The 17,881-nt window shown below is 45.7% G+C and overlaps 1 protein-coding gene across 1 annotated transcript in view; it reads right to left on the reverse strand.

The window, feature by feature from the left end:
- The window catches only part of LOC141087479 (uncharacterized), a 128,458-nt gene that overhangs the window by 11,404 nt on the left and 99,173 nt on the right, over positions 1–17,881 (reverse strand). Inside the window, exon 8 of the mRNA XM_073573032.1 lies at positions 10,968–11,090. Coding sequence (XP_073429133.1) covers positions 10,968–11,090 — 123 coding nt within the window. The remainder of the gene's footprint in view (positions 1–10,967; positions 11,091–17,881) is intronic.

Consider the following 17,881-nt stretch of genomic DNA (forward strand, 5'->3'; position numbering starts at 1 on the left):
GACAGGCCCGTACAGACCACCAGCAGCCGGCACAGGCCCCCGGCAGGCCCACACAGACCACCGGCAGCCGGGACAGGCCCCCGAGAGGCCCGTACAGACCACCGTCAGCTGGCACAGGCCCCCGACAGGCCCGTACAGACCACCGGCAGCCGGCACAGGCCCCTGACAGGCCTGTGCAGACCCCTGAGAGGCCCGCACAGGCCCCGGCCACACACACAGACACACACAGTGTCTGCCCACGCACCGCCCACACTCTTCCCCCCTCCCGAACAGGATGTACAGGGAAAGAAAGGTTTTTTTTTAATTCCGATATTTCTGTCCCATTGACTTCAATGGGACTTCCGGGATCAGAATCGGCGATACCCGATACTTTTTTGTATCGGGCCGATCCGATCCGATATTTCTGCATATCGGATGGTATCGCTCAACACTAATCAGGACATAAACTGTGCTATGTGTGGTAGATTACAAAGAGTCAAATGTTCAATTTTTTTTTATATCACACTGTCATGATCCCAGTGCAGGTTTTGACCTGCACGTCAGGGGTTAATGTATTGAGCTCAGTGCAGGCTTGACCTGCATGCCGGGGGTTAATTATTGTAGCCTCTCTTTGGCTCAAGGAGAGCTTCTTATGGCCCTGGGAAACTCCAATCCCCGTCAGTTATACTTTTGCCTTTGGCCGAGTGTGGTGACCCCTTTGTGCCTGTGCCTTCTGATTGTCTTCTAGCTGGCTTATATGGTTCTGACCCGGTTCTGTCCCCTGTTGTGAGTTTATCTCTTGATTCTGTACTGTTTATCTGCTTCTTTGGTTTCTGACTCATTGCCTATGTCCTGACTAGTCTCTGATTGCCCCTCTTGCGCTGTGCTGCTATCTCCGTGTATGACCCATTGGTTACGTTCTGACTACTCTCTGCTTGTCCCTCTGGTACCATGCTGCCCTCTCTGTGTATGACCCCCATTTGTCTGATTTGAGGATCCCTGTAGTAGAATCCTGCACTTATCTACAGCAGCAGGATGCTAAGCCCTGCCCTCTGCAGTCACATGATCGTAGGTCCTTCACTGCTTTCTACCTTCAGTGACAAAGGTCCTGTGAGCCTGGAGCACACATCTTCACCACTGCTGCCCCGCTCCACAGGTATCTTTGGGCACAGATTTGTACTCAGGACATGCGCACTGGCTCGGTGAGCAAGTGCAGTGCGGTAGTCCTGACATTGTAACCGACCGGGAACATTTTTTTTCTCTCACTTCTGCAGCATGGACCCAATGCATGCTTTATCTGAGCAGGTGAAATGATTGACTCAGTCGCTGTGGAAGCTAAGCTTAGAACACCAAACTCTGATCCAGTCTCAGCGGCAGGTTGCGGACTCGGTTCAGGGGGTGCTTTCGCAGGCTTTCAGCAGGTGGGGAATAGAGATGTCATTTCAGTCCCACCCGAATCTCCGGTTAAGTTGCCAGATACGTTTGCTGGTAACAAAAATGAATTTAGAGCATTTAAGGAGGGCTGTATGCTATTTTTCTCCTTGAGACCCCGCTCCTCTGGGGATGAAAAACAGAGGGTGGGGGTGATTATTTCCCTGCTTAGAGGGGCCCCGCAGGCCTGGGCATTTTCTCTTTCCTCTTCTGCCCCAGAGAGAATGACTGTGGATGCGTTTTTTGAAGCCTTAGGCTAGTTTCACACTAGCTTATTTTCCACGCAGCGCTCGGCGCCGCTAAGCCACGCCCCCTGCCGGCTCCCCATCCGGTCATCGCCGCCTACTATCGCACACGGCTGCATGCGATCTGCACACCCTATCTTTAGCATAGGGTGCACAGATCGTGCGCTAGTAGGATTTTAGCGTGCTCTGCGCACTTTTGAAGGTGCGCCGGTGTGCGCCGAACGCAGCATGTTGCATTTTTGGCGCGCACAGCACACCTTCAAAAGTGCGCAGCACATGCTAAAATCCTACTAGCGCACGGCCAGCGCACGATCTGCGCACCCTATGCTAAAAATAGGGTGCGCAGATCGCATGCAGCCGTGTGCGATAGTAGGCAGCGATGACCGGATGGGGCGGGCAGGGAGCCGGCAGGGGGCATGGCTTAGCGGCACCAAGCGCGGCATGGAAAATAAGCTAGTGTGAAACTAGCCTTAGGGCTTATTTATGATGAGCCCGATAGAGTGCGTTTGGCTGAGGACAAGGTGATGAGTGTCTGTCAGCGGAAGCACTCGGCCGAGTGGTTCTGTTCTGAATTTAGACTTTGGGCAGCTATGATTTCTTGGAGTGATGCCGCCCTTCGGGGGTTGTTCCGTAGATGCCTGTGTGAACATCTGAAGGATGCCCTGGCACTTCATCCTCCCCCTGACTCCCTGGAGGATGCCATGACCCAAGCGGTTCACATGGATCGCAGACTGCAGGCAAGAGGGGTGATGCAACTCGAAACCTTTTAATTCCCCAGTGGAGATGAGACCTGAACTCCTTCTGAGGCTATGGAGGTGAGCTCTGTCACCTGTGAGGAGAAGGAAAGAAGACACCGCTGGGAAAAGCAGTTGTGCATTTATTGTGGGGAATCTGGACATTGGAAGAAGGACTGCCCCTCCTGTCCGTCATCCTCCAAGGTGGCGAGAAAATGACTAGGTCTGGGTAGTAATCGAGGAGGCTACCCAAAACTTCAGGTACCTTTTTCCTCAGTTGAAAAAATTGTGCTTCGGGTGGAACTGGATCTTGCTGATGGTCCTGTTCAGACTACCGCCTTTGTTGACTGTAGCTCTGCTGTTCACCTGATTGATGCCCAGATTATAGCTCTTAATAAGATAGGGACAGTCAGGCTTCAGGACCCTGTTAAACTTGTGGCAATTAACTTGTCCTCTCTTACCCGGGACGGTATCTGTTTCAGGTCTGAACTTTTTTCTCTGAAAGTGGATCCCACTCATGTGGAAAAATTAACTTGTCTTGTGCTAGATAACTTGCCTGCAGGACTGGTACTGGGGATGCCTTGGCTACAGCACCATAATCCTACCATTGATTGGGTGACGGGGGAGATCACTCAATGGGGATGCAAAGATAAATGTTGTAACCTGGGGCCTCTTGTTAACTCTGTTAAAACCGTATCTGTGTTGTCTGTCGGTCTGGAAGGTATTCCGGAGTACCTGAAGGATTTTGAAGACGTATTTTCCGAAAGCGAGGCTGAGGCGCTGCCACCACATAAACCCTACGATTGTGCCATTGATTTAATACCCGGAGCCAAGTTACCTAAGGCACGATTGTTCAATTTGTCCGGGCCTGAACGTCAAGCCATGAAGGAGTACATAGCTGAGAGTGTCCGCAAAGGGCATATCAGGCCTTCTGTGTCACCCGTGGCAGCAGGATTCTTCTTTGTGAAGAAGAAAGATGGTGGTTTGCGGCCGTGCCTCGACTTTCGGGAACTTACCAAGATAACGGTTAGGATTACTTACCCGCTTCCCCTCATCCCAGACTTATGTAACCAGCTATCTGGGGCCCAATGGTTCTCCAAATTATATCTTCTGGGGGGCCTACAACCTGATAAGGGTTCGGGAAGGGGACGAGTGGAAAACTGCGTTCCTCACATCAGAGGGACTCTTTGAAAACCTGGTTATGCCGTTTGGGTTAACTAATGCCCCCCCGCTATTTTCCAAAACGTTATCAACGTTGTGTTTTCTGACCTAATAGGCCATTTTGTTGTCATTTATTTGGATGACATTTTGGTGTATTCCCTGGACAGTCAGTCTCACTTGCAACATCTACAGACAGTTCTCCAGAGACTCAGGGAGAACCACTTGTTTGCTAAATTGGAAAAATGTTCATTTTTCATACAGGAACTGTCTTTTTTGGGGCTGATTGTATCTTGTGAGGGGTTTCATATGGACCCTAAGAAGGTGCTGGCGATCGCAGACTGGGTTCAGCCTCGTGATCTCAAGGGGCTCCAGCGCTTCTTGGGATTTGCGAACTATTACCGGAGATTCATTAAAGGTTTCTCTCAAGTGGTTAAACCACTCATGGACCTTATCCAGAAGGGGGCTGATGTAAAAAATTGGTCAGAACTCGCTAAGGAGTCCCTCTCAGCTATTAAGAAATGTTTCATGTCCGCCCCGGTGTTGGTTCAGCCAGACACGTCCAAGCCATTTGTTGTGGAGGTGGATGCTTCTGAAGTAGGGGTGGGGGCAGTGTTGTCCAAGGGTCCGGCCACTCTTACTAATCTCAAACCCTGTGCCTTCTTCTCCAAGAAGTTCTCATCCACCAAGAGAAACTATGGAACTTCTTGCGGTCAAGCTGGCATTCGAAGAATGGAGGCACTTTTTGGAAGGGGCGGCTCACCCAATCACGGTTATCACTGATCACAAAAATTTGGCATACCTTGAATCTGCTAAGAGGCTTACTCCTAGACAAGCCTGTTGGTCACTTTTTTTTCACGCTTTCAATTCTCAATTACTTTTCGACCAGGGTCCAAAAATGTTAAAGCGGATGCGCTGTCCAGAAGTTTTGACCCGGTGTCTCCCCCCGAGCCGCTGTCCTCCATTCTTTGCCCGGGGGTGGTAGTGGCGGGGGTCTTGTCAGAATTGGAACAAGAAATTATGAGGGCCCAGTCCCTAGCTCTGGCGGCCAGGCTAGGAGATAAATTGTTTTTTCCAGATTTATTGCGGTCTAGACTTCTGCAGGAGTTTCATGAGTCTAGGTTGAGTGCTCATCCCGGTATCACGGCCACTAGAGAGGCAGTAGCCAGGGTTTTTTGGTGGTCTTCACTTGGGTCCGATGTCAAGAAATTAATTTCTGCTTGTGAGGTTTGTGCCCGTTCCAAAAGCTCGCATAACCGGCCGGCTGGGGAACTCATACCTATACCGGTTCCTGATAGGCCATGGACTCATCTCTCCATGGACTTTATTACTGGTCTTTCACCATCCAGGGGCAATACCGTGATCTGGGTGGTGGTGGACAGGTTTTCAATACAAGTCCATTTCATTCCCTTGGCAGCATTACCCTCAGCAGCAACATTGTCAAGGTTGTTTGTGCTGCATGTGGTCCAATTGCATGGGGTACCCCTGAATGTTGTGTCTGACAGAGGTGTGCAGTTTGTGGACAAATTTTGGAGGACATTCTGTAAGAAATTGGGCATCTCACTCTCCTTCTCCTCGGCATATCACCCGGAGAGTAATGGTCAGACGGAACGCACCAATCAATCCCTGGAACAGATTCTCAGGTGTCTGACCTCCACCAGACAGGAGGATTGGTGTGATGCGTTACTGTTGGCGGAGTTTGCTTTTAACAACCGGGTGAATCAATCCACCAACATGTCACCATTCCTGGTCAATTATGGGTTTAATCCTCATTTTGGGGAGTTTTCACGGGTGTATTCCGGTTGTCCAGGGGCGGAGGGATCCATTCAACGGTTAAAAAACCTCTGGGCTGAAGTTTGGCGTAACATCTCTCGGGACCAGGGGAGGTATAAATATTTTGCTGACAAAAAGAGAGCCCCGAGACACATGTTTCAGGTAGGGGAGAAGGTTTGGCTTTCCACACGTAACATCAACTTGCAGGTACCATCAGCTAAATTGGGACCAAAGTTCATTGGTCCGTATGAGATTGTGTAAATAGTCAACGCAGTGGCATTTAGGCTGCATCTACCCGCCTCCTTAAAAATATCCAATGTGTTCCATAAATCGCTGTTGAAATCCATGGGGTCTGTCAAGGAGGACTCCGAGCTTGTTGTTCCTCCAGTGTTGGTGGAGGGTCACTTGGAGTATGAGGTCGGGCATATTGTGGACTCTCGGCGGGTGCGCCGCTCCTTGCAGTACCTGGTCCACTGGAAGGGATATGGACCGGAGGATCGCTCGTGGGTTCCTGCTCACTCGGTACATGCAGATCACCTGGTTTGGGCTTTCCATGCCAAATACCCAGGGAAGCCTGGGGGTCCAGAGGCCCCCCGTTGAGAGGGGGGTACTGTCATGATCCCAGTGCAGGTTTTGACCTGCACGTCAGGGGTTAATGTCTTGAGCTCAGTGCAGGCTTGACCTGCACACCGGGGGTTAATTATTGTAGCCTCTCTTTGGCTCAAGGATAGCTTCTTATGGCCCTGGGAAACTCTAATCCCCATCAGTTATACTTTTGCCTTTGGCCGAGTGTGGTGACCCCTGTGTGCCTTTGCCTTCTGACTGTTTTCTAGCTTGCTTATATGGTTCTGACCCGGTTCTGTCCCCTGTTGTGAGTTTGTCTCTTGATTCTGTACTGTTTATCTGCTTCTCTGGTTTCTGACTCATTGCCTATGTCCTGACTAGTCTCTGATTGCCCCTCTTTTACTGTGCTGCTATCTCCATGTATGACCCATTGCTTACGTTCTGACTACTCTCTGCTTGTCTCTCTGGTACCGCGCTGCCCTCTCTGTGTATGACCCCCGTTTGCCTGACTTGAGGATCCCTGTAGTAGAATCCTGCACTTATCTCCAGCAGAAGGATGCTAAGCCCCGCCCCCTGCAGTCACATGATCGTAGGTCCTTCACTGCTTTCTACCTTCAGTGACACAGGTCCTGTGAACCTGGAGCACGCATCATCACCACTGCTGCCCCGCTCCACAGGTATCTTTGGGCACAGGTTTGTACTCAGGACATGCGCATTGGCTCGGTGAAGAAGTGCAGTGCGGTGTTCCTGACACACCTTTATTACACACACCAACAGCAGACTCAGGGATAATACTGGCAAATAGTGACATTTGCGTATCTATACACAGTTTGTACCAGTCACACATCTGCTAGCTATATATATGCTATTTATTTAACCAATTGTTTTTTTATTTTTATATCGCCTTTATGAGACATGCCAACAGCAGAATCAGGGAAATTACTAGTAAATAGTGATGTTTCCATAGCTCAGCAGCTTTTGCTCCAGTTGCACAAGTGCTTGATAAATATTACCTATTTCAGCAATAGGCAAGGAATATTATTTAGCAATTAGCTTTTAAAAAAAGATATTTAGTATATGCTGGCACTGAGGAATATTATTTAACTGTAAAAAAAAAAAAGCAGTTTTAGTATATGCTGGTAAGCAGGAATTTTATGCAGCTCAAAAAAAATTGGTTTAGTATATGCTTGTACTAACTAATATTATGTGGCTCTAAAAAGAGCTGCTTTGTACATTATGGTAGTAAATGAAACCCTATCTCTCTTCCTAATCCCACAGTCTGTTCCTAAACTATACAGCACAATACAAACTAGCCGAGATCTGCAGCATGTACTTGCAATGATAACATCCAGGTGCTGCCTTTCCCTCTCCCTTGTATTAAATCTCTCCCTTTGCTATCTCCACTTAACAGAGAGTCAATCTTCACCTTCAGTAGCTCTTAAAAGAGCTTTTTGTAATCACAAACTCTCCCTCTACGCTGCTTTCACTCTACCTATGCTCACACTACGCTCTTACTACGTTATTTCTGGCTGCAATGTGCAGGAGATGGTGCCGGCAGCCTTTAAATATCCCCTATGATGCTGTAAAGCCAGCCAATCAGAGTAATGCCACACCAAAGTTGGTGCCATCTTTACTATGATTGGCAAGCCAGCTCAGCATGTTCATTGGCTGCAAATAAAGCACCAAACATGCTGGGTGGGTCACTCGAATATACCGAGGCAAACAGCAAATTACTCACCGATTAATGAATAGCCTGAATAAAGTACTTTCTGTGCGAGTAACGAATAATGCCAAATCGCTCATCACTAATAATAGATAGATACATAGCCATGAAATATTTAATTAGTGCCTTGCATGTGAAGTTTATTGCTCATGTATTAACCTAATAATTAAGTAAATGTATGAAAAAAAATACATGGGGTTCTCCATATTTTTGGTAACCATAAAAGGTAAAACAGACAGATGTGGGATGATATTATCAGTCTGGAAAGGTCTATGGTTATTGTGCCCCTTCCTAAACTAAAAATACCAGCCCGCAGCAGCCCCAGAAGTGAAGTATCACATGAGATCCTCCAATTCTGGTGCTTTGCCCGGCTCTTCCCAATGCCCTGGTTATTGGTAATCTAGTTAATGGGAATTGGGGTTTATGTCACCTGAGAATTGTCAAAATCACAGCTAACATCTAGCCCTGGTGCTATTGTGGCGCCCCTGAGGCTCAGTAGCCACACAGGTACTGCACCTTTTCCTAAGGTGTAGTGCCCCACCAACTAGGTAAATTGGGAACTCCTTTCCACACTCCAACACCTGCACCCCACACACGGGATAGTTCAGCAGGACCACATTGCGGCTCCATGCGTAGAGGGTAGCAGAGCACCTTTCGTGGGTCCTTGCTTCGTAACATGCTGCTGGGAGGTGGGTGGAGTTGATATATATAAAAGGTTGGGAAAGTATAGGATTACAAGTCAGTCTAGTCAGTCAGACGGAGAGTCTGGGAGAGGAAGCCACTCGGGAGGAGTGGGGATCCCTGGAAGAAGGGATGGAGGAAGGAGTGCTGCAGCTGCCTCAGTGACCTGAGCCAGCTGGCACGGAAAAGGAACAGAAGGAGAAAGACGTAGAACTGCAACCTAAGCTTCCATAAGAGAGAGAAGGAACAGTGCGGAACGAAGGAGTAGGAGAACAGAGAGGAGACGTGGGTTGGAAGAGGAACCCTGCCTATAGGTTCTCAGCGCAAGGTCGGGGCCCGGTCCCTGAGGTTGTATGGACACTTATGGTTCTGCAGCAGACACCGGTGGAGTAGTTGGTGTAAATGCACTACTCCCATCTAAGACTTGGGGCACAACAGCAACTGAATAGAGAAGGGAGTCCTCGAGAGAGGCTACAGCTCTCTGTCATACAAGTAGAGTTGTTAGGAACATCTGACAGGAGGAACTTCAGCGTACCACGGTACTGGAGCTCTTCACACTAAAAGGCGCAATAGAGGAGTCGTTCAGGAGAGGTACATGTTGGTGGAGTGTTGGAGAGGAGAATCCTGACTTGTCCGGGAGGTTGATTGGGTCTCTGCCCCAGAGGACACGGCACGGAGGCAGGCACCAGTGTGTACCACGAACTGTGAGTAAAGCTTTGGAACTGCAAGCCCTGGTGTCTTCCATTCATTTGTGCACCCACACCGTCAGCACCGCTACATCTGGGACACCAGCATTCCTCACACCGCCTGCACCTATCCTCCTCTATTGCAATTACACTGCCCTGGGGTTACAGCTTCACCTGTGGGGAGCTACACCACCTTTGCTGCAACACACCATCAGCCCCAGAGGATCTGCACGCAGCGTTGGCTTAACATCTTGCTTGCCAAACACCACAGGTGGCATCACGAACTATTCCATTCCAATAACTACAAACCACCATTGATTTGGGTGCCCAGGGCCATGGACCGGGTCACCGCTGCTGTGACACATTTCCCCCTGACACCGGCCCGGTACCGAGTACCCTAAGGCCCTGGGAGGGCGACCCACTATTAATGGGGAGGTGTCTATCAGCGCTGTGAGAATTCGCTGTTCTCTGCCCCAGGAATGGCATTTGAGTATGCAATATGCATAATCCTGGGCAAAATATGTCTACTGGTCGCAACCTCCCTCCATACAAGTGTATGGAGCAAGGCTGTGCCCCGTGTAGTGGCCGTGACCGTCTTGTGGGTGTTGCCATCTACTGGACACGGCCTTGCCAATACAATCCATTTAGCGAAGTGATGTTCACTAAGTGGGTTCTACCCGGGAGTATGTATGTCACATACCTGTCCGCTGTTCCCGATAGAACAGTGAATCTTCACAGTACACTGTGCGTGCGCTGGGAGTATTCAAAAGTCTTCAGTCAGACAGAGTGATTGCAGACATTTCATTTTAGACCAGACAATCAATTTATGCCTCATTTGCATGTGAATTAATTTTCTGCCAGGGAGCTGATTCCATAAGAAAATGTGTGAAAGAAAATCTTTCAGAAAGCAGCATGACTATATAAAAGTTTGGGGGTGACGTGGGAGATCATTCTGACAGGTTCTATTCAATTTGTTAGAAAACCTCTTGTCCTGTCAATCAAGGCAATCCACAGGTCAAGCCTTGTGTGGCAAAAAGTAGAATACAAAGGGACCATGAACAAAGGTAAAATGGGCATATTGAGTTCCGACACTGCTGGAATGGCATTGGCACGGGAGGTCAGTGTATAAGTGTTTTTATTTTACCAGGGCCAAACGCTCAGATTGAAAAGAGGTTGACCTAGTAATTGAAAACCCCTTTAACTCAAACTCAACCGGTGGCCTTGGAATGAGTAAGTTAAAAGTGCACCACAGCTAAAAAAACAGGCTGCTGTCTGAAATCACTTTTAACCACCCTTTAACCAAAGGTATACAATTATTTCATGTCTTATAGTCCGGTAGTTTACAATGATTTGCCATTTATTTCACAGCCCATTTCCCCCAAGGAACGCCTCTCCTATACCGACTGCATTGTATCTGCAGTATACAGAGCGCACACCATTGCTTGCCTGTTATCACATAGAGGTCAAATGGCACCTGTTATAGAAGCAACTATTAACAGTTCCTGAGTGTGAATCATTCTCCATGTCAGGCTCACTCCTCAGCCAGTCTCAATGATTCACGCTGTAGGAGAAAAGAGCGCAGAATAGGGTCTTATCCGACGAATAAGTTAAAGAAAGTAATCAGATCGCACTCACCTGATATGTGAGAAATAAAGGCACCTAGAATCGTCAATCAGCTGCCGTAGATGGACAGGTCAAACTAGTGACCACAATTGTATTTAAAATACTGGAGATTTCGTGGATTTTTTTGCGCTGCTATATATGACTCAGGAGCAAACAGTTCAGAAAAGAGATGATGGTTTATTCGCCATCTCAACGCGTTTCGAAGTACAAGACTTCTTCCTCAGGAGATGATAGCAATCTCACGAGTTGAGATTGCGAATAAACCATCATCTCTTTTATGAACTGTTTGCTCCTGAGTCATATATAGCAGCGCAAAACAATGCACGAAATCTCCAGAATTTTAAATCCCCAACCAATCTCGTAATTTTACCTGTGTTTCAGGTACAGTTCCAATCTTGACAAAATCAATGATTCCTGTTTCAATCTCAGTACAGTCCACAACAGTGAATTCATTGTCATTGCTATTCTCCTCATCAAGAAGGATTCCATCAACCTGGGAAAATAATGTGCAAATGCATAAAAATGTTATAAAGATTCAGACGAAGAAACTAAGCCTAATAAGGAAGCCTACTCCAAAATTGTTTGTATGTTTAGGATTAATAAGAGGGGTTATTTATTGGGAGATCTAGTCAATCTTTAAGAATAATAAATAAAGTCAGTCCTTCACCAACAGACCCTAGGAACCGAGTGATTATATGATGGAATCGTAAACACATCTATTAATACTGATGCTATGTCTGTCCACTAATTCTTTTTGCTCACTTGAAATATATCTGGAACAAACTGGTATAGTCTATGTCACCTTCCACGTTTCTAGTAGCTGAGCCTCAGTCTGAGTACATTACAAGACAAGCGATGATGACTCCTACTCTTCAAGATTTGTACTTCTTTTTCTCCTCGCATTGTATCTCATTTAACTAAATTCCAGTTTTCACTTTTACATGTATACTTCCTAAAAAAAATTGTGCAAGTAGACTGAATTCTGAAGCTTATTTTCACCTACTTGAAATTCTGTCGAGCAATTTATACTTTGAAATAGCCCTTCATCAAACTAGAGAATTTAGTCTACTATCTTGAATGATCCAAAATATGTTATGTCAAAATGTAAGTTTAGAACCTGTCTGAACATTATTGAAAAAAAATGGAAATATTATGGGAAACAGTTGAACAAGTGATGATGAACAATGAATAATGTCTATCCCATTTGAAGGAACAAGCGTCCGAAAAAGCTTAACCAAAATTACAATTTTAGATGTTAAAAATGAAAAGATCAATGTTCCTAAATATGTATAATGCATATAAAAGGCTTCTTACTGTAACATAGTAGGCACACATGTAAGTAATAGATTATATATATATATATATATATATATATATATATATATACAGTATATATATATTGCTAACATGATGTACAAAGTATAAAATGGTGCTATCAGAGATCGCCAGCCAGCACCAAATTGTGCTTCCATGGGCAGGTTTTACAATAGCTTCTCTAACTATCAAGTCCGAGGGGATCCCTGGCCTATGCATTTTAACACCTGTACAAGGATGTAGATTTACACACAGAACATGGGTTGAGTACTCAGAGTAGCTGCTAGCTGGTGGAGCTGGCTGGCAGGAATAGTTAGGTAACTGAGTCAAAACCAGGAGGTACGGATCATAGTAACTAAAAACTCAGGCACAAGAATAGTCAAGAAACGAGTTCTGGAATCCGGATAATGATTAGAACCACACGAGCTGAGAGCAGGTTTATAGGAACAGTTAATGGAGAAGGATCACTGACAGTGGTAGATTAAGACTCATTAGACTCATTTTTATCTTCAATTTTTTTCTGCAGGTCAATATAATAATACCAAATACAAAATGTATTTATTTGTTTTTTTATTTTTTACCAATTCTACTAAAAGAAAACGCTTTTTTGTAACCATTTTATTTCTCTATAGAACTGTCTGAGGGCTTATTTTTGCAGGACAATTTATAGTTTTTACTGAAATTTTTTTGCACATATTACAGAAAAGCAGGTCTTTTGCTATTTAAATTTGCCAACTTTGCAGAATTTTCCACAAAAATTGGATTTGGGGAAATTAAATGTTTACAAATATCAATGCCAGAAAGCTTGTAATTGATTGGAAAATACCCATGGGGAGAGGAGAGAGAAAACCCAGCTGACCATAAGAACTTAAATTTTACAGGCAAGAGAGAGAAGGTCCCACTGACCATATAATCTTACCCTCTACAGGAGAGAGAGCGGACCTCGCTTACCATAAGAGCTTACACTCTACAGGAGAGAGAGGACCCTACTAATCATAAGAGCTTACACTCTACAGGAGAGAGAGGACCCTACTGACCATAAGAGCTTAGACTCTACAGGAGAGAGACGATCCCGCTGATCATAAGAGCTTACACTCTACAGAAGAGAGAGGACCTCACTGATCATAAGAGCTTACACTCTATAGGAGAAAGAGAGAACCCTGCTTATCATAAGAGCTTACACTCTACAGGAGAGAGAGAGGACCGCGCTGATCATAAGAGCTTACATTCTACAGGAGAGAGAGGATCCCGCTGACCATAAGAGCTTACACTCCACAGGAGAGAGAGGACCTCACTGACTATAAGAGCTTACATTCTACAGAATGTCCATCCCTTTAGGCCCACCAGCTTCGTCACATTCCCCTTCTCCGGTTTCAAAAGGAAAGGTTAAAAGTAGAGTTGAGCGATACCATCCGATACTTCAAAGTATCGTATCGGATGGTATCGGCCGATCTTTAAAAAAAGTATCGGTATCGCCGATTCCGATACCGGAAGTCCCATTCAAGTCTATGGGACTTCCGGTATCGGAATAAGAAAAACCCTTTCCTGCCCTTGTACAGCCTCTCTGGGGTCTGTACGGGCCTTTCGGGGGGCTGTGCCGGCCTGCCAGGGGGTCTGTGCAGGCTCCGGTGGTCTGTGCCGGCCTGCCAGTGGTCTGTGCAGGCTCCGGGGGGCTGTCCCGGCCTGCCGGGGGGCTGTGCCGGCCTGCCGGGGGGCTGTGCCGGCCTGCCAGGGGGTCTGTGCAGGCTCCGGTGGTCTGTGCCGGCCTGCCGGTGGTCTGTGCAGGCTCCGGGGGGCTGTGCCGGCCTGCCGGGGGGCTGTGCCGGCCTGCCGGGGGGCTGTGCCGGCCTGCCGGTGGTCTGTGCAGGCTCCGGGGGTCTGTGCAGGCATCGTCCGATGGGACTACAAGTCCCATCTGGCGATGCCTGCTACCATGACAGTGATTGACACATTAGCCAATGATGGGACAGTAGTAGTCCCATCATCCGGCTAATGTGTTAAATGTAAAAAAAAAAAAAAAAAAAAAAATTACATGCTACATTCATACTACATACTACATACATGCTACATTCATACTACATACTACATACATGCTACATTCATACTACATGCAACATACATACTACATATATACTACATGCATGCTACATATATACTACATGCATGCTACATACATACTACATGATACATACTACATATATACTACATGCATGCTACATACATACTACATATATACTACATGCATGCTACATACATACTACATGCTACATGCATGCTACATACATACTACATGCTACATGCATGCTACATACATACTACATACATGCTACATATATACTACATACATACTACATATATACTACATGCATGCTACATATATACTACATGCATGCTACATACATACTACATATATACTACATGCATGCTACATACATACTACATGCTACATGCATGCTACATATATACTACATACATGCTACATATATACTACATACATACTACATATATACTACATGCATGCTACATACATACTACATATATACTACATGCATGCTACATACATACTACATGCTACATGCATGCTACATACATACTACATACATGCTACATATATACTACATACATACTACATATATACTACATACATACCACATACATACTACATGCATGCTACATATATACTACATGCATGCTACATACATACTACATATATACTACATGCATGCTACATACATACTACATGCTACATGCATGCTACATACATACTACATGCTACATACATACCACATATATACTACATACATACAATACATTCATACAATACATACATAGACATACAGTACATATAACATAGAGTAACATACTTACCAATACTTGTCACATTGTTCCCCGAAGCCATTGTCGTCTACGGAATAAATATTAACATAACAAACCACAAAAATACTCACCCACGATCCGAAGCAGTCCACGAGTGTGTCCCACGACGATCTTGGGTAGAGAACTGCAGCATCAGATGATGCTGCCGTTCTCTACGGGCTGCAGGAATCCAATGACGGAAGGTAGGTATCCTTCCGCACTGTATTCCTCCGCCACTTAAAAAAAAAAAAAGTCCCTAGTCTCACTTTATGCCATTGCTGTGTGGGAATTTCCCACACAGCAATGGCATAAAGTGAGACTAGGGACTTTTTTTTTTTTAAGTGGCGGAGGAATACAGTGCGGAAGGATACCTACCTTCCGTCATTGGATTCCTGCAGCCCGTAGAGAACGGCAGCATCATCTGATGCTGCAGTTCTCTACCCAAGATCGTCGTGGGACACACTCGTGGACTGCTTCGGATCGTGGGTGAGTATTTTTGTGGTTTGTTATGTTAATATTTATTCCGGAAAGACAATGGCTTCGGGGAACAATGTGACAAGTATTGGTAAGTATGTTACTCTATGTTATATGTACTGTATGTCTATGTATGTATTGTATGAATGTATTGTATGTATGTAGTATATATGTGGTATGTATGTAGCATGTAGTATGTATGTAGTATGTATGTAGCATGCATGTAGCATGTAGTATGTATGTAGCATGCATGTAGTATATATGTAGTATGTATGTAGCATGCATGTAGTATATATGTAGCATGTATGTAGTATGTATGTGGTATGTATGTAGCATGTAGTATATATGTAGCATGCATGTAGTATATATGTAGTATGTATGTAGTATGTATGTAGCATGTATGTAGTATATATGTAGTATGTATGTAGTATATATGTAGCATGTATGTAGTATATATGTAGTATGTATGTAGTATATATGTAGCATGCATGTAGTATATATGTAGTATGTATGTAGTATATATGTAGCATGCATGTAGTATATATGTAGTATGTATGTAGTATATATGTAGCATGTATGTAGTATGTATGTAGCATGCATGTAGCATGTAGTATGTATGTAGCATGCATGTAGTATATATGTAGTATGTATGTAGCATGCATGTAGTATATATGTAGCATGCATGTAGTATGTATGTGGTATGTATGTAGCATGTAGTATATATGTAGCATGCATGTAGTATGTATGTAGTATGTATGTAGTATGTATGTAGCATGCAGTATGTATGTAGTATGTATGTAGTATATATGTAGTATGTATGTAGCATGCATGTAGTATGTATGTAGTATGTATGTAGTATGTATGTAGTATATATGTAGTATGTATGTAGCATGTAGTATGTATGTAGTATTTTTTTTTTTTTTTTTTTAACATTTAACACATTAGCCGGATGATGGGACTACTACTGTCCCATCATTGGCTAATGTGTCAATCACTGTCATGGTAGCAGGCATCGCCCGATGGGACTTGTAGTCCCATCGGACGATGCTTGCACAGACCCCCGGACATCAGCACAGCCCCCCGGCAGGCCGGCACAGCCCCCCGGCAGGCCGGTACAGACCCCCACAGGGTGCACAGCCCCCCGGCAGGCCGGCACAGCCCCCCGGCAGGCCGGCAGAGACCCCGGGCAGTCCACACAGCCCCCCGGCAGGCCGGCACAGCCCCCCGGCAGGCCGGCAGAGACCCCCGGAAGGCCCGAAATGACGGCGCATCATGATGCGCACACACCGCGCATCATGATGACGTCAGGCCGTCAATCAACTGAACTTCCGATTCCGATGCCGAATTCCGATATTGAAAAAATATCGGAAGTCGGTATCGGAATTCCGATACAGCAAGTATCGGCCGATACCCGATACTTGCGGTATCGGAATGCTCAACACTAGTTAAAAGGCTTGCTTTTTCAGCTTTGCCTAGTCCCAGTCATAGGCCCCAGATCCTCTTTGGAATGGTTACCATTTAAGTCGATGATCGCCTGCATGCCACTCAGCCTGGTGTCCCTTCCTGCCTTAGCAGCTTCACCCCCATGGATATCGGGCTGTCCTCTTCTACTGCTGCATCAAAACTGCCCTCTAAACAGGAAGTCCTATCACTATACCCTACTGCTCTACACTACTCCCATCTGTAACTCCTCCCAGTCTGGAAAACCCCTTATGCTAACTATACCTATTCAAAGACTCTTATGCCCTACCTCTAGTGTGCCCCACTATTCTAGTCCCACTACTATCCTATGCTATCCCTAATCTTATACACAACACAAATCAAGTGCATACACATTACAGCAACATTACATGAACACATTAACAGTAACAAACACCATAAAACCGCACACGTTTAATATGAACTCTGTGCAAATACGGGGAGGCATATGATGGCCTCTGTCACCTCCTTACACTCCTCCTTCCTAAAATATGGTCATCCCTAACCATAGCGGCACCCGTAAAATACCAATTGCATACTTAAAACATTAATAAAGTAAATTCAGTATTAGACCAACGCTTCTTGCAGGTCAACCGTGACCCCGGTTCCACTCGGTTGGAACCATGGATGCTAAAGAGTTCAAGTTCCTTTAACATGGGTCCAACTGACCCTGGTCCCCTTGCTCCTGGAACCCATGCACACTTTATGCTCACTCGGAACACTTCAGGCCCATGGGCCAGCCCTTTCCTGCTCCAAGTGTCCAAACACTGGAAGTGCATGTAAACAAACACGATAACTCAGTGGCCAGCTCACTATCGCTCCAACAGTCCATATAGTCCTGATCCGGCTCACTTATCGGGTCCTCCTGCTCAGTTATTTCCCCTGTCCCTCCTTTAACAGAGTATGGTCCTTTTAAAACAAGTGTGCTGCTTTTTTGCTCTCAGAGGACAGTTCAGGGTTAAAACAACAACAGTTCAGGGTTTAAACAGTACATAGTCCATCCCGATTGCATAATGTGATTAACCCCTTTGGGGTTTTTGTCCAGCAGGGGATGCACAACCGTGTGCAAAGAAACTTGGAGGAGTGGGAAAAAACAGTCACTTGACTGCACCGACACCTGGTCCTGGTGACACTCAAGGTTCCATGCCCTTCAGGAGATGC

The sequence above is a fragment of the Dendrobates tinctorius genome, unplaced genomic scaffold (assembly GCF_039654945.1).
Source record: "Dendrobates tinctorius isolate UK_male_01 unplaced genomic scaffold, ASM3965494v1 ptg000034l, whole genome shotgun sequence".
NCBI lineage: Eukaryota > Metazoa > Chordata > Amphibia > Anura > Dendrobatidae > Dendrobates > Dendrobates tinctorius.